The 23,127-nt window shown below is 42.3% G+C and overlaps 1 protein-coding gene across 3 annotated transcripts in view; it reads right to left on the minus strand.

Annotated features, from left to right (window-relative positions):
- Positions 1-22,746, minus strand: part of LOC132768729 (CD209 antigen-like protein E) — a 46,728-nt gene extending 23,982 nt beyond the window's left edge. Inside the window, exons 1-3 of one of the 3 annotated variants that reach the window (XM_060764913.2) lie at positions 22,583-22,667; positions 14,700-14,808; positions 4,445-4,495 (exon numbers count right to left, since the gene is read on the minus strand). In XM_060764913.2, the coding sequence (XP_060620896.2) occupies positions 4,445-4,495; positions 14,700-14,754 (106 nt within the window). In that variant the 5' untranslated portion in view covers positions 14,755-14,808; positions 22,583-22,667. Of the gene's footprint in view, positions 1-4,444; positions 4,499-14,699; positions 14,809-22,582 lie in introns of all 3 variants that reach the window. The other 2 variants (XM_060764912.2, XM_060764910.2) reach the window with 2 other exon arrangements.
- Between the last annotated feature and the right edge of the window lie 381 nt (positions 22,747-23,127).

Below are 23,127 nucleotides of genomic sequence, written 5' to 3' on the forward strand. Positions count from 1 at the left end.
CAATTATTAAACTTTATGATTCCCATTAATCACTTACATTTCCTTTTAAATAAGATTCACCTCCATGTTAGTCACTGGCACTCAGTTGAGTTTATAATGGTTGGACAAATTAATGTCTTATCACCACAAAAAACATTACAAACAAATATAAGTACATCATCACATTAGTCAGCTAAAGCAGAGGTTAAAAATGCAAGTCAACACATAAAGCAACAAAGAGATATATCTCCATAGGCCAAATTTATTTATTTATTTGCCTTACTTATATACCGCTGTTCTCAGCCCGAAGGCGACTCACAGCAGTTCACAACAAATACGAACAGCAAAAATTCAGTGCTACAGTATAAAAACAGTTAACAACCTAACACATTACACAATTAATAAACAGTTACTACAATACTCATTCACTGTCGTCTCATCATCAAAAACATGTTCCAGATTCATCATCCATTGTTCCATTCCAGTGTTCATTAACCAATCATTGCACTAATTATTCGAACGCCTGCTCAAACAGCCAGGTCTTCACTTTTTTGCGGAATACCATTAGAGATGGTGCTAGTCTAATGTCCGTAGGAAGGGCGTTCCACAGCCGAGGAGCCACCACCGAGAAGGCCCTATCTCTCGTCCCCGCCAGCCGTGTTTAAGAAGCAGGCGGGATTGAGAGCAGGGCCTCCCCGGAAGATCTCAAAGTCCTGGTGGGTTCATACGCAGAGATGCGGTCGGATAGGTAGCTTGGGCCGGAATCGTTTAGGGCTTTAAAGGCAAACGCCAGCACTTTGAATTGAGCCCGGTAGCAGATCGGTAGCCAGTGGAGTTGGCACAACAGGGGGGTTATATGCTCCCTGTGCTCCGCTCCTGTTAAAATCATGGCTGCCGAGCATTGGACTAGTTGGAGCTTCCGAGCTGTCTTCAAAGGCAACCCCACGTAGAGAGCATTGCAGTAGTCTAAACGGGATGTAACCAGAGCGTGGACTACCGTGGCCAAGTCAGACTTCCCAAAGTACGGGCGCAGCTGGCGCACAAGCTTTAGCTGTGCAAATGCTCCCCTGGTCACTGCCGAAACCTGGGGTTCAAGGCTCAGCGATGAGTCCAGGGTCACACCCAAGCTGCGAACCTGTGTCTTCAGGGGGAGTGCGACCCCATCCAACACAGGCTGTAACCCTATGCCCTGTTCGGCCTTACGACTGACCAGGAGTACCTCTGTCTTGTCTGGATTCAATTTCAATTTGTTCGCCCTCATCCAGACCGTCACAGCGGCCAAGCACCGGTTCAGGACCTGGACAGCCTCCTTAGTAGCAGGTGGAAAGGAGTGACAGAGTTGGACATCATCCGCGTACAGATGACACCGTACCCCGAAACTCCGGATGATCTCCCCCAGTGGCTTCATGTAGATGTTAAACAACATGGGAGACAATATTGAGCCCTGAGGAACCCCACAAGACAATGGTTGTGGGGTTGAACAGGTGTCCCCCAACAACACCTTCTGAGATCTACCCTCTAGGAATGACCGGAGCCACTGCAAAACAGTACCTCCAAGACCCATCCCCGTGAGGCATCCCAGAAGGATACCGTGGTCGATGGTATCGAAGGCTGCTGAGAGGTCCAGCAGCACCAACAGGGACACACTCCCCCTGTCGAGCTCCCGGCGCAGATCATCCACTAAGGCGACCAAGGCTGTCTCGGTACCATGTCCCAGCCTAAAGCCAGACTGTGCCGGGTCTAGATAATCCGTGTCTACCAAGAATACCTGGAGTTGTGAGGCCACCACACTTTCCAAGACTTTGCCCAAGAAGAGGAGATTGGAAACTGGCTGATAGTTGACGAATTGAGTGGGGTCCAGTGATGGTTTCTTCAACAGCGGTTTTATTATAGCTTGTTTTAAGCTCGCTGGAATCGTGCCTTCCCAAAGGGAAGCAGTAACCACCACCTTCACCCACTCAGCCAATCCCCCTCTGGCCTCCTTTAGAAGCCAGGATGGGCAGGGGTCCAGGATGCATGCGGTTGGCCTCATTCCTCCAAGTATCTTGTCCACATCCTCGGGTTTCACCAATTGAAATGAATCCATCAAAACTGGACAAGCAGGTGCTCGTGTTACATCCTCAGAAACTACCATTAATATGGTATCCAGACCAGAACGGTTCAAAGCGACTTTGTCTGCAAAGAACTGAGCAAAGGCTTCACAGCGAGAAGTCGAATCGTCAGGGTTTCCACCTTGAGCGGTGGGATTTAAAAGGCCTCTGACAATTCAGAACTGCTCAGCCGGACGGTTCTTTGCAGATGCAATAGTGGCCGCAAAGAAGGCCTTCTTTGCGGCTTTTATTGCCGCAGCATATGCCCTTAAAAAGGACAAAAACCGTGTTCAATTTGGCTCGCTCGGATCCGAACGCCACACATTCTCTAGTTCCCTCTTCCTTCGCTTCATCGCTGCCAGTTCCTCGGTGAACCAGGGAGCTTGTATGCCTGTATCGGTAGTTTTGCTGCCAGCAGAAAGCCATTTAACAAGAGGCTATATGGGATTTATTTTGGGGGGAAAAAACCAAAAGTTTGGTGGGTGCAGCAACTGCGAATATGCAGCAGATGTTGGCAGGACAGCGGGGAGGGCTTATCAGGAAGATCAGAGAGCAACTAGGGAAATCTGTACAGAAGAAAGCAGATCCACAAATAGTTTTGTACCTAATCATTTGCCATTTTAGAGATACTTGCACTGTGCTCAAAAATGCATTAGCAGTCAGTCGATGAGTCACATGCCTCCTATAATTGGACTTGGTCAACAGCCTGGCTGTGGTATTAAGAACAAAGAAGCTTATTAAATTCAAAGTATGATGTCACTAAGGCGATGCATTGCCATGGCAAGATCAGAAATCTATAAAACAGGACAGAATTCACTCACCAGCTCAGCTATGGCAAAAACACAGCCAGCCCTCTAAATTTGTGGGTTTCACTTTTGTGGATTTGATTATTCACAGATTTGATTAAGATTTCCTCTCTAGGAGTCTCTACATTCTTCTGTTCAACTCTTTGGTCAACTGCCAGTGGGAACTACCTATAGATTCACATTGGAGGATCTAGAGTTTCCTAAAAATAGCACTTTGATAGTCACTGATAGGTCCTTCAGAACAATTTCATTGGAAGTTGACCATAAATGACTCAGTCATTCCTAGAGTGTTACTCTCTCTGGTAAAGGGGATACTTTTGTTAATTCAAGGTTTTTCCATTTTCACAGGGGTCTTGTGCCCTAACCCCACAAAATAAGGAGAGATGACAGAAATTCGGCTAACTGGTGGAGCTTGGGCATCCAGGGCTGGTACATCCAGGAAATCTACTTCAAATCTTCTTTATACAAAAACAGTATCATATCATTCAAAACCCTAATTTCCTCCATCTTCCTTTCCACTGGCCTCTTATCTTGTATGGATTGCGTTTCAGTCTGTTCTTATGTAGCCCAGTACCAAAACCAGACACAACATTAACCACTTTTTTTGAACAGTAATATACAGATGATAATTTGGTTGTCTTGAGCATTATTTGCATATTGGTGTCACCGAAGTCCCAAACTCCAAACAATTTCCTGCAGCAATTCCATGTAGAGGTTAAATAGCCAGGGGAATCATAGAGTCAGAAGAGACCTCGTGGGCCATCCAGTCCAACCCCCTGCCAAGATGCAGAAAAATTGCATTCAAAGCACCCCCAACAGATGGCCATCCAGCTTCTGTTTAAAAGCCTCCAAAGAAGGATCCTCCACCACTCCGGGGCAGAGAGGGAAGGGCAGATAGAATTCTGTGGGAATCTCTAGGCCAATGCAGGAATGTAAATCCTCAAAAATTTTATTCTGGTGCATGAATTACAGTCATTTTCTCCCTACTATGCGAAAAATGAATATTTTATTGCACTACAACAACAAAACTTTATTACAGTCCATGACCAGCACAGCCCTGGGAAGGAGAAAGGTAGTTCCCTGGAGAGGCAGTTATAAAAAAGATTAGAAAACAATTCCATTGCACTATTTATCCAGTATTCAAAATCTTGAAGTGTTGTAGAGGAATTATTCTGCTTAGAAACACACACACATACACACATTTGGCACAGACACACCTCCACCACTTGTCTTCTGTGCAGAATACACTGTTTCTCCATAGGAAACATGTTTTTTCTAGACAAAACAACTTTTCTGCAATTACATCAGGTATTGTAATACAAAAAAGAAATTGTGAAAAATTCTCTTTGATCTGTTTTCCTTTCCAAAAGGGTTTCCCAACTGTCGGGCAGAAAATAAATAATAGCAAATGTTATTTCCTTTCCTAGGTTCATGGATGGAACTATTGCTGCAGAGAGACCTGGAATCATCATGAGGCACAAAAACTACTTTATGGCATTGAGATGCTATTGTGTGGTCAAACACCTTACCCTAGAAGGAACACAAGAAAGAGCAACCATGCCAACTTACTTGTTTTGAGAGGAAGTGGAGGTATCGATGGCCCAGCAAGCACATAGGTTTCTGCTGACACAAAGAGAAAAGGGAGAAAGAGAGAAAATTAGGAAATTGGTGCCATCTCCATTGAAAAACACAATGCCATTGTAACCATGCAAGTTAATAAATCTCTTGTAACTCCAAGGGTCCAACTTATGACGACTCTAAGATGAACCTGTTATGGTGTTTTCTTGGGATTATTCCCTATCTCTGAGACCCAGTGATTTGCCCAAGGTCACCCAGTGAGTTTTATAGCCAAGCAGGGATTTCAATCCTGGTCTCCCTAGTCCCAGTCCAGCCCTCAAACCACCACATTACACTAGTTTGAGGAGGCCGAGGCAGCAAAATGGGATACTGTGGTACCAATATGAGGTTCAATTCCATCAGAGTCACAGGTAACTCCATAATAATTTTCAGAAGTTAATCACAAGTTTAATGGCAGACAACCTGGCCCAAGTGTCTGTGTTATGAAATCAGTAGGATATTGGATCACATAAACCAGTGAATAAGGAACTGACGTGCCTTACATGATATTTCAGCCTTTCCTTTTCTACTTTTGTTTTTGTCCAGCTGAACTGAGAAGTACGCTTTCTCAAATTGGGAGAAACACATTTAATAGGAAGTAAGCTCCTTAGCACAAAGCAGAATGAGTAAATACTCATCATATTGCAGCCCTGTAATAGTTGGGACATAAATCTAGAATTGGCTTTACACCCTCATCATCTCTCTATAAAATCAGACAGCATATAAATCGAAGCTGCAGTAAAAGTAGGAAGTGCGAATATATTAGGGAAAAGTCTGGCACTCGACACTTGAAGCTTTCTTAATAAGATCGTTGGTCCATATTTCTCAGTCCTCTTTGATTGTCTGCAAAGTATTTCAAGGGCTTAAGTGAGGGTCTTTTCCCAGAGTCTTCTGCTTAAAATGCTTTTGCTGAGAAAAACATCCTCCCCAGTTTTTTTTTTAAAAAAGCCAAAGCCAGCTCAGCACCACTGGAAACAGGTATATTGGCTGGAAACAGGTATATTGGAGAAACTTTAAGTGTTGATCGGAAGGATAGGGACTTTGGGGGGAAAGTAATTCACAGCCTATGGCTGGTATCTGCGTCCATATATACTGGATCACTGAATAACAGTAGAATGCCTGTTCAAATAAAATCCCCACTTAGTTAAATGTTGTTTGTTCTCAAGTAAGTATGTATAGATACAGAGTTACAGCCTAACAGTGTTATCTTACACAGAAAAACTCAGGTGTAATAATAATAATAATAATAACAACAACAACAACAACAACAACAACAACAACAACAACTTTATTTATGTTCTGCCCTCTCTCCCCGGGGGACTCAGTGGATTCCAACATACAAAAAGGCAAATATACAATGCCTCAATAAAACAAACAGGTACTGACATAATAATCCCGAAATACCCCCACATATGAAAACAACCTTAGAACCTAAGATTCTACATGTAAGGCACTGTGACTGGAAATTAGGTTCTTGTAAATGTGTATAGGGCTGCATAATAGATTGTAACCCTTTGAAAGAATAAGAAAAAAGATAGACAATGAAGAAAAAAGATGGTCTGCACTGGCACAAGATTCTCATAATCTAGTACTGTAGGCGCAAGAAAAGATTAATAGGAAATTTGATTTTTTGAATGCTTACCTGCACAAATATTTTGATGGTTTAGGTCTCTGCTAATTAAATGCCTGCTAATTATCAGCTTTTCTTCAACATAGTAACAGACAGAATTTAAGGTTTTCCAGGAAACATGTTTTCATTGTTTTAGAATAAGACAAAACAATGTACCGTCCACCTCGCTGCACTACAGTCTCCCTGCCTGAGCTAGCGGGGGTGGTCTCGGACCTGGCATTGGAGTCCCAACGGCTGCTTGTGCTGGGGGACTTCAATGTCCATGCCGAGGCTGCCTTATCGGGAGCGGCTCAGGACTTCATGTCTACCATGGCAACCATGGGGCTGTCCCAACAGGTATCTGGCCCCACCCACAGTGCTGGACATACATTGGACTTGGTTTTCTGCCAGGGATGGGAGGAAGGTGGCGGTGTTGAGGAGTTAGCCATCTCTCCATTGCCATGGACCGACCACCACCTGGTCAGTTTTAGACTCACTGCACCCCCCAACCTCCGCAGAGGTGGAGGACCCATTAAACTGGTCCGCCCCAGGAGGCTTATGGATCCGGATGGACTCCTGACGGCTCTTGGGGAATTTCCCGCCACCTCGGTTGGTGATCCTGTTGATGCTCTGGTCGCTCTCTGGAATGGGGAGATGACTAGGGCAATAGACACGATCGCTCCAGAACGTCCCCTCTCAAGCAGCCGAGCTAAACCAGCTCCTTGGTTCACCGAGGAGCTGGCAGCGTTGAAGCGAAAGAAGAGGGAACTAGAGAGCGTGTGGCGTTCGGATCCGAGCGAGCCAAATCGAACACGGTTTGTGTCCTTTTTAAGGGCATATGCCGCGGCAATAAAAGCCGCAAAGAAGACTTTCTTCGCGGCCACTATTGCGTCTGCAAAGAACTGTCCGGCTGAACTGTTCCGAGTTGTCAGAGGCCTATTAAAACCCGCCACTCAGGATGGGTGCCCTGATGACTCGGCAGCTCGCTGCGAAGCCTTTGCTCGGTTCTTCGCAGACAAAGTCGCTTTGATCCGCTCTGGACTGGATACCATATTAACGGCAGTATTTGAGGATGTAACACGAGCATCTGCTTGTCCGGTTTTGATGGATTCATTTCAATTGGTTCAATCCGAGGATGTGGACAAGGTGCTTGGAGGAATGAGAGCTACCACATGCATCCTAGACCCCTGCCCATCCTGGCTTCTGAAGGAGGCCAGAGGGGGATTGGCCGAGTGGGTGAAGGTGGTGGTTAATGCCTCCCTTCGGGAGGGCAAAATTCCAGCCAGCTTAAAGCAAGCTGTGATAAAACTGCTGTTGAAGAAACCATCACTGGACCCCACTCAATTCGTCAACTATCAGCCTGTTTCCAATCTCCCCTTTTTGGGCAAAGTCATGGAACGTGTGGTGGCCTCACAACTCCAGGCATTCTTGGTAGACACGGATTATCTGGATCCGGCACAGTCTGGCTTCAGGCCGGGGCATGGTACCGAGACAGCTTTGGTCGCCTTAGTGGATGATCTGCGTCGGGAGCTCGACAGGGGGAGTGTGTCCCTGTTGGTGCTGCTCGACCTCTCAGCGGCCTTCGATACCGTCGACCACGGTATCCTTCTGGGATGCCTCGGGGGATGGGTCTTGGAGGTACTGTTCTGCAGTGGCTCCGCTCATTCCTCGAGGGTCGGTCTCAGAAGGTGTTACTGGGAGACTCCTGTTCAACCCCACAACCTTTGTCTTGTGGGGTTCCTCAGGGTTCAATACTGTCTCCCATGTTGTTTAACATCTACATGAAGCCGCTGGGCGAGATCATCCGGAGTTTCGGAGTCCGATGTCATCTGTACGCAGATGATGTCCAACTCTGTCACTCCTTCCCACCTGCTACTAAGGAGGCTATCGAGGTCCTGAACCGGTGCTTGGCCGCTGTGACGGTCTGGATGGGGGCGAACAAATTGAAATTGAATCCAGACAAGACAGAGGTACTCCTGGTTAGTCGCAAGGCCGAACAGGGTATAGGGTTACAGCCTGTGTTAGACGGGGTCGCACTCCCCCTGAAGACGCAGGTTCGCAGTTTGGGTGTGATCCTGGACTCATCGCTGAGCCTGGAACCCCAGGTTTCGGCGGTGACCAGGGGAGCATTCGCACAGTTAAAACTTGTGCGCCAACTGTGACCGTACCTTGGGAAGTCTGACTTGGCCACGGTAGTCCACGCTCTGGTTACATCCCGTCTTGACTACTGCAATGCTCTCTACGTGGGGTTGCCTTTGAAGACGGCCCGGAAGCTCCAATTAGTCCAACGGGCGGCAGCCATGATACTAACAGGAGCGGGGCGCAGGGAGCATACAACTCCTCTGCTGCACCAGCTCCACTGGCTGCCGATCTGCTACCGGGCTCAATTCAAAGTGCTGGCGTTGGCCTTTAAAGCCCTAAAAGGTTCTGGCCCAACTTATCTATCCGAACGTATCTCAACCTATCAGCCCACCAGGACCCTAAGATCTTCTGGGGAGTCCCTGCTCTCTATCCCGCCTGCTTCACAAATGCGGCTGGCGGGAACGAGAGACAGGGCCTTTTCTGTGGTGGCCCCTCGGCTTTGGAACACCCTCCCCATAGAGGTAAGATCAGCCCCCTCGCTGATGGTGTTTCGGAAAAGATTGAAGACATGGATGTTTAAACAAGCATTCGGTTAATCCGTTGCAACGAATTATGATGACTAAAGGACTGGTAATCATGGACGATGAATTTGGATTGCGACTCCAGTTACGAGATGCATTGGATAGTTATTGGTGGCCCAATAATTTGTATTGTATATGTGTTTTATGCTTTTAAACTGAATATTGTTGTTTTTTAAGTGTTGTAAACTGCAATGAGTCGCCGATTTAGGCTGAGATATTAGCGGTATACAAGTGCATCAATAAATAAATAATAAGACACCCAACTGCAAAAACTCAAGCCAATGTACGAGGCAGATAAGGCGCTACCTATTAGATTTGTGGTTAGACATATACAGACAGAGCCAAAGAATTTGAGTGCATATTGAATGAAACTCTATGGGAAACGAATTTGTGCAAAGTGTTGAAGTTATAAAAAGGAAGAAACAAAGTGAAACGCTAAAAACCTGCCCTCTGCAGAAGATGTATTACATTAGGAAGAACTTGTGACTGTGTGAGCTATTTGGCAGTGGGATACGCTGTCTCAAGTATGATGGCCTTCATCTTTGGAAGGTTTTTAACAGAGGTGGGCTGGTCATCTGGCAGGGTGCTTTGATTGTATACTCCTGCTTGGCAGAAAGAGGTTAGTCTGAATGGCCCTTGCGGTCTCTTCCAACTCTATGATTCTATACTTCCATAATCGGTTTTCTAACCCTTAATTTGGACAAGAGAATGATGGCAGACCTCCCTTGTCTCACTAAAAGTGTATGACACATTGACAGGAAGATATCCTACTGTCTCTGAGCACAATAGCCAAAGGCAAAATTACAGCTGAGTGAGAAAGCATCACATTCTGTCAATGCACAATGAAAATGCACTACAAGTCACTGTATCTGCAATTGAGGTGTGTAGTCCACTTCAGGTCCATAGGATGGTGCAAAAACCTACACAGTTGGTATTATGGAAGTGGCAGTTAGTCCCAATTCACATGTGCATGGTTTAGAAAATGATCCTTACACAACAATTATTTTTATGCTTTGAAGAGGAGTGGTGCCTTTTTGTTGCTGTTGTTGTTTTATTATTCTTAATACACTCACACACACCAGCAACAAAAAGGCACCTCTCCTTTTATATATATAGCACCATCAATATGCATGGTGCTTTAAAAGCGAAAGAATAAAAAACAGTGGATCCTGCCAAATGCATACAAACACACACACACACACAAGTATACAAAGGGATGGAATCATAAATTTTAAAATTATATAATGCAATTGTAAAACAAATTATCTAGATAAAATGTAAAAGATACAGTATAATGTAAAACCACTTTTCCTTTCCCTAGATTATAATTTAGTGTTCAACACTATAAATGCAGGAACCTTAATGAATGGGTTACTCTGACATTATCAAATGATTGGATTATTTTGTCCATTAAGCAAGTTTAATAAAGTGATAAATTAGAAGTGTTTGGGAATGCAGATAAAACAATTTAGATAATAGCTGAAACCAAGTGTAGTAAAGTAAATATCCATTTTTTTTCTACAGCAGCAGTTGGAACATTCTTGATATGGCTGTATGGATTGGCTCTACTATTGGGCAAACTGAGGCAGCTGCTTCGCAATCCTAAGCACCATGCAACCTACGCTCTACCCCCTGAAGTAGTCAACTCTAGATTCCCTATATTTGTCTGCTACCACTAATTACAGTACAAAATGCTGGCTAGTTGTCAATGTCAAAGTTAGATTCAGTTGGCAGTCCTTTCAGCTTCAGTTACATGTAGAATAACATTTTGTCCTTTGTCTTAGGTTGCCATTTCTATCCTAAATATCCCTCTATTTGGTCTTTGCCTTGAATTGATCATTATTTTCTGACTTTCTCATCACCTATCTCGTGACCCACCCCGTCACCTCTGTTCTGCTGCATTCCTCCAATACCAGCATGTTCAGTGTTCTTGTTCTTTGCTTTTCCCTCCCAGTCCCCTTATTCTCAAAGAGACAGGAGGCATCACTATTAAGACAGATTTTGGGAGAGAAATAGAGCATCAATGTTCGGTGGGAGACCACCCATAGGAACACCCATTGCTCCACATCACTGAAGCGATTCAACACAGGCAAATTTGTCAGATCCCATACAAAGTGTCCCCGCTTTCTCCTGTTTCTTTGCAAATCATGAGCTCAGAATATGCTTTCTAACCAGCTCTCATTCCCCGTAGTTCCCCTACATCTCAGAGACAGTTTAGAGAAGAAGCAGCACAGGCAAGAGGCAGAAGTTGCTTCACGTATGAATTTTGAAGTGTGTGGAAATGAGGATCTTGCATGTGGTAAAGTCTTAAATCAGGGCTTCTTGAACTGTGGGTCTTTCGGTTAAGAAGTGAAAAGTGGCATAGGAACAACATCAAAGTACTGTATATACTGGAGAATTTTTATGCTGAAAAAGTCCCCCATGGTTTATACTCAAGTCAAGATTATTTATTATTTTACTATATTTATTATTATTATTATTATTATTATTATTACTATTATTACATTTATAATTTAACTCTATTGTTGTTATTAAAAGCATTATTTTACTCTATTTACTATTGTTATTATTACATTTATTATTTTACTTTATTATTGCATTTCCATTATTTTACTCTATTATTATTTTTATTATGTTTATTATTTTACTCTATTAATATTGGAAGGATTCGTAAGCAATTTACATTGAAGAAGGTGAGAATAATGTTTTAAACAGAGTTGGACAGTCTTACCTTAAATTGCAGTTTTGTGTAAATATTCATAAACATTTAGCCTTCTGAGGCCTCAATTAATGTAATTTTGTTAGTATCTATTTTTATTTTGAAATTTACCAGAAGCTGCTGCATTTCTCACCCTCGGATTATACCTGAGTCAATACGTTTTCCCAGTTTTTGTGGTAAAATTAGGTGCCTTGGTTTATATGTGGGTTGGCTTATACTCGAGTATATACAGCAAATGTTTGATGCAGTCCCATAGTTTTTGCCAAGCATATATCTAAACTTGAAGATTTAAGATAGGATTGTTGTTCATTCGTTCAGTCGTCTCCGACTCTTCGTGACCTCATGGACCAGCCCACGCCAGAGCTCCCTGTTGGCCGTCACCACCCCCAGCTCCTTCAAGGTCAGTCCAGTCACTTCAAGGATGCCATCCATCCATCTTGCCCTTGGTCGGCCTCTCTTCCTTTTTCTTTCCATTTTCCCTAGCATCATTGTCTTCTCTAAGCTTTCCTGTCTCCTCATGATGTGGCCAAAGTACTTCAACTTTGTCTCTAGTATCCTTCCCTCCAATGAGCAGCCAGGCTTTATTTCCTGGAGGATGGACTGGTTGGATCTTCTCGCAGTCCAAGGCACTCTCAGAACTTTCCTCCAACACCACAGTTCAAAAGCATCGATCTTCCTTCGCTCGGCCTTCCCTAAGGTCCAGCTCTCACATCCGTAGGTTACTACAGGGAATACCATGGGATAGGATAGTCCCTTTCCATTATGCAGATATTCAATTTTCTTGAAAAGGTATATTAGTGGAACAGTTTTCAATTTTTTTAAAAAATGCACTAAGCAGAAGAATATGAAGGAACATTTTTTCCTTTTCTTCGCCATTACAAATTACTGAGATCTTTGAGTACCATAATCATGCTCTCACTCTTTCACTCTCTTTTAAGACTGAGAGAACAAAGCATTGAAAGCAAATACTTTTTTCTCTCAGTCTCAAAGGTGCTACAAGATCCCTTTGCATAGTGGTCCAGACTAATATGACTATGTCTTCTAATATTATTTCACTCTTGGTTAGAAGAAATGATTCTTATCAACTGTAGAAATAAAGATGGCATTGTAAGTCTCCTGAGGTGGCTTCACTTTTCCACTATTTGGCATTTTATCTTCTACTAGCTGTACCCGCCACACGTTGCTGTGGCCACCCTTCCCTCCCTCTTTCTCTCCTTCTTTCTCTCCTTCCCTTTTCTTTTTTTCTTCTCTCCTTCCTTTCCTTCTCTACCTCTTTCCTTCCTCCCTTTTACTTTTACTTCCCTTTCTCTTCCTTCCTTCTCTGCCTCTTTCCTTCCTTTCTTTGCTTTTTGCTTCCATCCTTTTTTTTATCTTTCCTTCCTTCCCTCCCTCTCTCTTTCTCTTCTTCCTTTGCTCCCTCTTTCCTTCCTTTTCTTTTTTCTTTCCTTCTCTCCTTCCTTCTTTCTCTAGCCATTTTTCCATCCCTCTTCTTTTCCTCTTTCTTTCCTTTCTTCCTTCTCTACCTCTTTCCTTTCTTCTTTTCCTTTTTGCTTCCATGCTTCCTTCTCTCCTTCCTTCCTTCTTTTTCCCTTCCTTCCTTCCTGGTGAGGCTTCTCTTCCCTCACAACAGTTGATGCTTCATTCTTTTTGCGCAATGGGGAGGGGGGCTTTGTGTATGCTCTGTAAGGCATTTTTCTTTTTGGGGAGTTTTAAGTTATTTCCCCTTCATTTTTTACGGGTTTTTTTTGTTTTTGTTTGAAAGACATAGATCGGATTAGAATGTGTTTTGCTGACAAATCTGGTGTCATTTTGTCCAGTGGTTTTTGAGTTCTGTTAATCCCATAAATGAACATTACATTTTTATGTATATAGATTGCCTGTTCTCTTTAGGGATGGCTATCTCTGCTCCAGTGGATCTTCCTGCAGTTTATTGAGCAGCGCTTTGGATTCTTCCCATCCAATTCCCAGTTCCATTCAGAAAGACCACTCCATCATCTTATAACTTTCCTTCTCACTCTCTTTAGTGATTTTAAGATGGAGCAGTCAATTTTCTCCTTACCCTCTTTGCCTCCAATTAAGCTATAGTTAGATATTTAGCTGAAATCCTTTTTCAAGAACTTCTCCTTCCACAAGGAACCAAACTCAGAGAATGGCTGATACCAGAACATCTTGCTGTTTTGAGGAGAGAGGAGTACCTGGTCATCTTTAACAAGCTTTCTACATGAACTTCAATCTTGTCGCTTCACAGAATTCAGACCCACATTATTCTAAAGATTTGTACCAAACAGTACTGTTACATCTGAAATCAAATTGATGTGGTTCTGATTTAGGAAACTGGATACATTTTCCAAATACAAATAAATTGATTCTATTGGTTTGCAGCAGTCCTACGTAATAGAAGGATTTGTGTATTTTAGAGCTAACAGCAAAATCTAATTTCCATCATCACTCACCTGGAATACAGATGCCTTGATTTCAAAAAAAGATACTTTTCTTACTTCAAGCTCAGCTAAGAGATAGTGAATGCAAAGTGGAGGTGGCACTTTTATTTTATTCAGCACTGGAACTTAGTTTGGAAATCCCCCAACTGTTTTTTTCAACCTTCAATAAACGAAGATAGCCTTCTTTTCATATTATGCAAATTATTTGTTTCTTGTGTGAAGTATGCAGGGAAATAGGAAAGGGTTAACCATGTCACCTTTAGGGGTTTTTTTTGCGGATTACACAGGCTGAACAACATGATGCCCACAGGTAATGTGTACCACTAACAGTGTTTGTACTCTACTTGGTCCTCTTCCTTTTTTAGCCATCTTTGGTGGACTGACCAGAATTTCATCTTGTCCAATGGCAAGTAGGTCTCCTTAAACATTAGACAATATTTAAAAATGTTAATGACCATTTAGTAGCATGAAAATATAATAGATGTTCCAATATTATTACTGAATGCAACTAAAAATTTTTTAAATCCTTATAGTTCTGAGTGGATCCCCTTTGTCTTCTGGCACCAATATTAGACCCAGTCTGTCACTGCACAGGGATCCTATACTTTTAATAGTGGTAGTAGATGGACATATTCAGCACATATATAGGTTTCCCATGAAGAGAGATGCCACCGAGTTTGAGATCCTTCTTAAGGTAGCAAGATCCATACCTGCAAAATGAGCTGTAAACACCCATTTCAGAGCAAGGAAAGTTGTTAGATGCATGGACACTTACCATGTCTGTAAACAAAATAGAAGAAAAAGGATGCTGGTTGCTTCCAAAGTCCCATCTTCACAAGGCCAACCAGTTGCCTAAGCAAAGGACCAGTTCACGGTCCCTCAGCCTATGAGGGACCACAGACTGTGAGGGACCTCAGCCAGACTAGAGTTTGAAAGAAACATAAATGCATTCCTATGCATACTGCATATGTCTTATTTGTAGTGCAAAAAAAAAAAACCCAAAGAAAGAACAATAAAGTATGTAAAACAAAGAATAAATTTAACCAATGTAAACATGCAAGTCTTTCGATGGGAAGTATGGACCTGATTTTGGTTGATGAGAGAGTCAAGTTAATTAGGATTGCTGTTGTTATATTCCCTCAAGATGTTTCAGACAGTGGCATGTGCTTCCTCAGTGTCTGGTGAAATCTCCTTTTTTGGAGGTTTTTCAGTAGAGGCAGCATAGCCATCTGTTGGGAGGGCTTTGGTTGTGGCAGGGGGGTTATAGTCACAACCTGGCTCTCCCCTTTTCTTCCTAAGAGAGGAACTGCAGCAAAGAGCAACCTTTTTTGGAAAACATGAGGTGAGGGGGGGAGGGAGAAAGAAGGGATGGAGGGAGGGAAGCCAGGCAGACGTTTGACTTCCAGGGCTCATCCTTCCTGACCAGGCTGGATGGCCATCTGTCAGGGGTGATTTGAATGCAACATTCCTGCTTCTTGGCAGGGGGTTGGACTGGATGGCCCATGAGGTCTCTTCCAACTCTTTGATTCTATGATTCTATGTAGCGGTGGTGGTGGCGGCAGCAGCTGTGGCGAACACCTGGGGCAAGCCAGGCAGTTGGAGGGGGGGGGGGGGCTTCCTTTGCAAACAAAGAAAATGTTGTGGAGGAAGAGATAGAAGGCAAAGGGTCACTGGGACAGGATTCCCAAGGCTGGATCCACCCAAGGAGAAGGCAACACTTAATTGGGGTGAAAGGACACAAGAGGCCGCCATCGCTCTTTCTCTTTTCCAGGGCCCTGGTCCCCAACAAGGAAGGAAGGAAGAGAGGAAGGAAGCCAAGAAATGGAGGAAGGAAAGAAGCAAGGGAGGAAGGGAGGGAGAGAGGCCTGGAGAGAGAGGGAAATTTTAACATGGGCTACAATTGGCTCCCAGGCCGGACTTTGAACATGCCTGGCCTAAGGGAAGTCCACCAGCAAGAAATGAATGCAATTGTATTTTCTGTTTCATTTTCAGAAGCACAATGCCGCTGTACACATAGACACATAAATAATGAGTAAGCAAGCAAATAAAACAAATTATTGCCAGCACTTGTTTCAGAGCCAGAGAAGAGTTTGACAAACTTCAGAGACCTGTAAAGTACTCAAGGCGCACATAAAATCAAGAACAACAACTGTTATAAATTGCCATTTCAAAATAAAAAGTGTCCCCAGACCTTGTGTGTGTAAGCAGATCAACCAAGAAAGAGTTGCAAAAGCATTTTTAAGCAAGTTACATAATACAGGTGAACAACTTCAGAGTAGAACCTCCAATACAACCATTTCCTTGTCAAAACTGAAATAATACAAACCTCACTGAGGGCTCGGTTTACTTTCAGATTTACTGAGCTAATATAGGAAGGTGTTTTATAAGGTGAAAAATCATTCCAAAATAAGCAGGGTTCTATTTTGAAAAATGCAAAAGGATCAATCATCTCTGAGAATGCACAGAAATCTCCTCAGAAATCAGTACTATTCAATGAGGACTCCTAGGGAATTGGACACAGGTTGGATTGCTTATGGAAATATGACTCTTAAAGGACACTTTTATCCCCATCCCACTCTCTCAGATAGCAACTGCACTGTAAAATTAATGCAATTTGACACCACTTTAACTGCCACAGATCAATGCTATGGAAAAATGGGAACTGCAGTTTTATAAGGTTTTTAGCCTTTTCTGCCAAGGCAGTTGAAGTGGTATCAAACTGCATTAATTATCCAGATATACCTTCCACACTGAAATTAAACTGCTTAACTGCTATGGCTCAATTCTACATAATTCTGGCATTTGTAATCTGGTAAGATGTTTAGATTCCAGAGAGGTCTAATGCCGTAGTTTAGAGGAATGCACTAGTGAATTGTAAGTATCTCTGAGCAAACTACCATAGAATAGATTCCATAGAATAGAGGCATGGCAGTTAAAGACATATGAAAGTGCTATAATTAAGCAGTGTGGATATAACCTCAGCCTCTGTCTTTACCTCATTTGCACATACCAACACACACTTTAATCTTCCCCTCTCTTCACTGTCTATGATTCAGAAAAAAACGCAAAGACCTGCTGCCCATTCAAAGAACACAGGACATTGTTCTGTCTTCTCTTGTCACAGTTCATTCAGAATTCTACTTAGCATGTCAGTATAACTTGTGTGTAATGAGACCAGTGTGGTACAGAGATCAGTAGTTCACCATACACTTTTTGCCTTCAAAAATAGCATCAGCGAAGGACAGATGTGTCTCCTCTGAATGACTGTTTGGAGGAGATAATAGGCTGGATGAAGGAGCGAGGGGAATGGAGCCTGAATCCAAACAAAATGCAGGTGCTTACTGTCCTAACCTGGGCTGGAGATGTATCAGCTGCCCCTGGCTGGAGTTGCACTCCCACTGAAAGGCTGTTCGCAGCTTGAAGTGTTTCTGGGCTTGTTGCTCTAAATTACTGCTCAGATAGATACAACAGCAAGTCGTTGTATCAGTTCTGGCTTTGATGCTGGCTGTGCCCCTTCCTAGAAGTGGAGGACATAAAGATGGTAGTGCATACGCTAGTAACCTCAATGTTGGACTTCTGCAAAACATGTATATGGGGTGACTTCTGTACCAAGTTAATTAGTGTATAGTATTGCAGTCAGATTGATTACTGTTACATCTAGGTGCTATCATATTACATCTATACTAAAATTGCTCCTCTCATATGCCCCTAAATTGTGGAATAACCTGCCAAAAGAAATTCAACAGCTGGACATGATGTTTGCATTTAAAACATTAAGAGCCAATCTTTTTCGGCAGGCCTATCCAGGTGGTTTTTATAGAATCATAGAGTGGGAAGAGACCACAAGTGCCATCCAAACCAAACTGCTGCCATCCAGGAAAATACAATCGAAGCACTCCCAACATATGGTCACCCCCAGGCCTGTAGCAAGGGGGTGGTTTTAGGGGCTCAACCCCCCCCCCGAAATGTTTCAGATTTTTTTAAAAAAACCTGGTTTACTCATGAATTTTAACTAGTTAACCCAATCCCCCTGCTGCTAAGTCTATGAGATGCAAAAAATTAAGAGTCCCTCCAAAACTGTAAGCATTATCTCAAGCAAATATTGACCATTTATTCACACTGTCATCACTTGCAGCAATAGCCGATGTAGCGAAACAACCAAGTTGAGGGGGGGGGGGGGTGTTGGATGCTCTTATTAAGGAGGCCAGACTTGGTGGAGGTGGTTGACAGGGGTGGAGCTGCAGGCTATTGAAGGTTGCTCTGCCCCCTGCAGCTGTGCTCTTTGCTTCAGTGTGAGCTAGGAGGCAGGTTTCAACCCCCCCCCCCCTGAAATTGTCAACCCTCCCCGAATTTTTTTTCTGGCTACAGCCCTGGTCACCCCCTCTGTTTACAAACTTCCAGAGAAGGGGACTCTAGTGCACTTTGAGGCACCATGTTCCATTGTCAAACATCTCTACCATCAAGAAGATCTTCCTAATGTTTAGGTGGAATCTCTTGTCCTGCAGTTTGAATCCATTGCTCTGTGTCCTGGTCACAGCAGAAAACAAGCGTTTCACCTCCTCAATATGACAATATGAATCTGAGCAAAGTTGGACCTCTGGGAAATATCCCAATAGCATACGTGGTGTGTGGGGGGGATGTAAACTGAATATTTTGGAATGCTTACTCTTATGGCGATTACCCTTATTTTTTCTTGATCTTTTTGGGTTTCCTAGGGAATGGGTGTATGACTGAGAAAATTCTGAGAAGTCTTTGGTTGTTGCTTTGAGGAGCAGATCTGATGGTTATATGGAAGCATTTGATTATGCCAATATTAAGAGGAAGGAGCCTAATGAGAGCCTGGATAGATCTATAGCAAAGGCAAATCTATTTTGGAATTCTTAATATCTTTGATTGCCAGCTTTCCATGTTAATTATGTAACTTGAAAGCATTCTTTTTTAAAAGTTTAATTATTCCATCATGAATATATTCCTTGTTAAGCTACTTAGTTGTGTAAAGCTATAAATACTAATTTTTCATGCATTTTTTGTGAGTAAATCATCTTTTGAGACTTGAATTGAACTTGATTTCATTTCTTCTACTGAATATTTTTCAAGATATGGAAACTATTCAAATCATTTCATAATTATGCCATCATTACAGTACTTCCATTGTTCTGTGTTGTTTTATCTCCCAATTTCGAAGTAGTGAAATGTTTGGACTGCTACTATGCAACTGCAAAGTCAGATGATGGACAGAATATTGGCAAATAGTTGTGTCTTTATATATTAATATTATTGTAAGATTGAAGTTTGGACAGGAGAAATTATTGGATTCCTGCCCGAGACTGTATAAGAGTCTTGACAAGGTCCTGAGTATCTTTTTTTGCTAAGGAAGCATACAACAAAAAATAACAGGAGACTCTCTCAGGGGGTTGGGAATCGCACTGGCAGAAAAGCATATCATTCTCTACCCACTTTCCAAATGCTGGTGTAGGTTAGACATCCATGAAGGAAATAAAGGTTAAACTGCAATTTGAGAAAAACCAGGGATCCTTTCACATTATACTATTATAATAGTATGATTCAATCTTAACTGCCATAGTTCTATTAAATGGAATCCAGGGATTTGCACTTTTGGACAGCACACCTTCCAATCATGACAATTACTTACCTTTCCTCCCACTTTTAAGAGGTGCTTGTAAAACATTGCAGTTTCTCTCTCCTCTCCCCACCCCTGTCCCCACTTTTTCCTGTTTGTCCTAAGTTTACTTCATTGGCCACAAAAAATAGTTCAAAGTGCCAAAATAATTTGGACTCAATTAATGATTTTGGGTGGAGGAAATAAAAGTGGTGGAGTCTTGCCCTTCCCAGTTCACTCGGGAAAAAGCAAACTGCTGCAGCTTTTCATTGTGTGCATGATTTTCCTCAGTAATAAATTATGCCATGAAATGTTGGCAAGTATAGGACAGATCCACCAATGACACTACCTTTCTGCACTGGTGGGATTATGTGTTCCTATGAGTTAAGGGTCTATACTGTCAGCATCAGTGTTGCTGGTATGATCTTCCATGTCAGAAAGACTTTTGCTAAATGTGCCAAACAGCTAATGGGCAGCAGCAATAGTGGGAGCTGACACTGGCAGAAGATCTCTCAGAGGCAACAGCAATGGCACCATAGCTAACACTTATTGGTATTATATAGGAGACACAGATAAATATATTTTACCACAAAACCCCTATGATAAAACCATTCAAAACAAAACAAGTGACAGTGCCAAAAGATGAAACTCCCAGTTGAACAGCACTCAATGAGTTACTGGGGTACAGCAAAGGACAACCACAAATAGCGCTATAGCTAATGATGCAATGGATTCAGGCTGAAAGGATATTTAGCTGTTGCTGTGTTCAGAGGTGAAAGGAAAGTTTGAAGCGGCACAACACATTTTATAGGAACATGGAATGGAAGAACAATTGATCAAGGGAAGCTAGACACAATAAAACATAGTACCCTTCCCTGTTCCTCATTTATTTGCAATAAAAATTATATGGGAACAAGAAAGAAATGGAACATATAAACAGTGAAACATTTGAGTGAGTGAGCTAAAGTGGACAGGAATGGGAAATTTTGACTTGGATATTTACACAGTGTTTTATTCAGGAAATGAAAACCTAAAAAGAAATGGTGTGGCATTAATAGTGAGGAGAGATGAAGTAAAAGCAGCCAGGGAATATAATGCAAACTTCCACTGTATAATATAAATAAGAATTCAATATAGCTATCAAGATAGCCATTATCTAAGTTTTTGTTCCAGCTACAGAGGAGGAGGAGGAGGAAGAAGAAACTGAAAGATTATGTGCTGAACTGCAGGAGGGAATTGATCACACACAAAAATCAGAATTCTTGTTAATCATAGTTGATACAAAAATAATAAACAGAGCAGATTAAAGGAAATTTGGCCTGAAATCAAGAAATAAAGTAGGAAATCGACTGACTGAATTTTGTGAACCCAACAGTTTCTTCATTGTAAACACATTATTTAAGCAATCCAAGAAGTGACTGTACATGTCTTTTATATTGACCATCTGTTGGTCAATATAAAAATCAAGTAAACTACATAATTGGAAGTAAAAAAGGGGGAGGAGTGAAATTCTCTCTGCAAAAACATGGCTAAGACCAGATTGTAGTACAGACCATAAATTATCAATATCTGAAATTAGAGTAAAGTTAAACAACACTAGTGAAGAGTGAAGAGAGGGGGCCAGGAAGACAGTTCCATCTTGTCTCCTGTGTCATCAGTTGGGTGCCCCTCCCTCCAGCACCAACTGCTGCTCTGGGACCAGAGTGAAGAGAGGGGGCCACGAAGAGAGTTCCATCTTGTCTCCTGCACTGTGCTAATAATGTAATATAATATAATATATTGCATATACAATAATACTGATAATATTATAATGTAGTACAATATAACAATAATGTGATATTATAATTATATATTTTATATTACATGTAAGATTACTAATAATATTTCAGTACAATATAATAATATATAATACTAAGATTGTGCTATGGTAATAATATAATATATTGTATTTACATATTACTTGTAAGCCGCTCTGAGTCCCCTTCGGGGTGAGAAGGGCGGTATATAAATGACCGTATCGCTGTCTACGAACCCACACGCTCACTCCGGTCATCTGGAGAGGCCCTGCTCATGATCCCGTCTGCGTCGCAAGCGCGCTTGGTGGGGACGCGAGACAGGGCCTTTTCTGTGGTGGCCCCCCGACTCTGGAATGCCCTCCCGAAAGATCTCAGACAACCCCCTACTTTGGCAGTCTTCAGAAAGAATTTGAAAACCTGGCTGTTCCGATGTGCCTTTTCAGATTAGGAACCTCCAGCACCAAATCCTAGAAGCACCTTAGTAGAACCAAGATCACTGCACACTGCACACCGCACTTATATTATAATCCTATATTCCTCCCGCCACATCAGCACTTTTAATCCTGTACCCCTACTCCGGCCGGCCCAGTTTTAATAGTGTCTTGTTGTATTGTTACTGTTATTGTTTTCCTGCTTAACTGTTTTTAATTTGCTTTAGGTATTGTATTGTTGTGTTTTGGGGCTTCGGCCTGTGTAAGCTGCATCAAATCCCTTGGGAGATGCTAGCGGGGTACAAATAAAGTTATAATAATAATAAATGTCATAAATAAATATAAATAAACCCTAAACAACAATTGGCCAGGTATTTAGAATTCTCAGCCAGAGTTACTTTTCTTCTGACCAAACTACAAACCTACAATTTAGATCAACTGTGGTCATTAAAGTAAACTCACAACACCATAATTGGGTAGTGCAAAATACAACTATAGTTCTATATTTTAATTTAACTGCTGTTGAAACGTCTTATGGAAGCCTGGGATTGGTAGTTTAGGGAAGTGCCGTTTCAGTTCCCATCTGGAGAGCTCCTTGGATCAAACCTAAAACCCCAGAATTCCACAGAATGCATCCAGGGCAGTTAAAGAGGAATGCAATCCTATTGTTGTGTGGTGTGAAGAGCCACACAATGGTGTGAAAATCACTATTCTAAAAGGAGTAGTCCAGCTGTTTCACATGTCATAACAAGGCATAGCGTAAGTGTTTCTGTTTCTGCGTTCACTCCCCAAGTACCAACTCTGGTCTTACCATTCTGTTGTAATTCTGTCCTAGTTCTTGGCAGCTGAGGAATGGGCAACCAGTTTCCATACTGCTCCTTCTGTGCCATTCTTCCTGACTGGAACTTCCTTAATGAGAGGTGTTTTCAGCCCTTCCAGCTCCATTCATTTAGTACCCCACCCAATTCTCATAGTATCACCATTCTGGCAACCTCTAGTTTCAGTTCCTTCTTTTATGCTGAAATGCCCTGATTACCACTATGTAAAAGAATTGCAGAAGTTCATTCAAAACCTGTCAATTGACTGGTTTCCACTAGCAAATGTACTTCATCCGGTGATGGTTACAATTTGGAAACACTATTTCAGGGCGTACAGTGGTCATGTTGGTTGCAGGATGTTCAATGTTTTAGTTCAAATGTAACGTTACTAAGCTCTGGCTTACTTGATGGCTTCCAAGAGCTTCTCCAACATGCCAAGCACATTTCTAGGTTGTAATCTGCATGAATCATGCTGGGTCTAGTTTAAGGCCCCTTTCACACAGCTGTATAAAATCCACATTGAACTGGATTATATGGC

This window comes from Anolis sagrei, chromosome 2 (genome assembly GCF_037176765.1).
Source record: "Anolis sagrei isolate rAnoSag1 chromosome 2, rAnoSag1.mat, whole genome shotgun sequence".
NCBI classification, from domain to species: Eukaryota; Metazoa; Chordata; class Lepidosauria; order Squamata; family Dactyloidae; genus Anolis; species Anolis sagrei.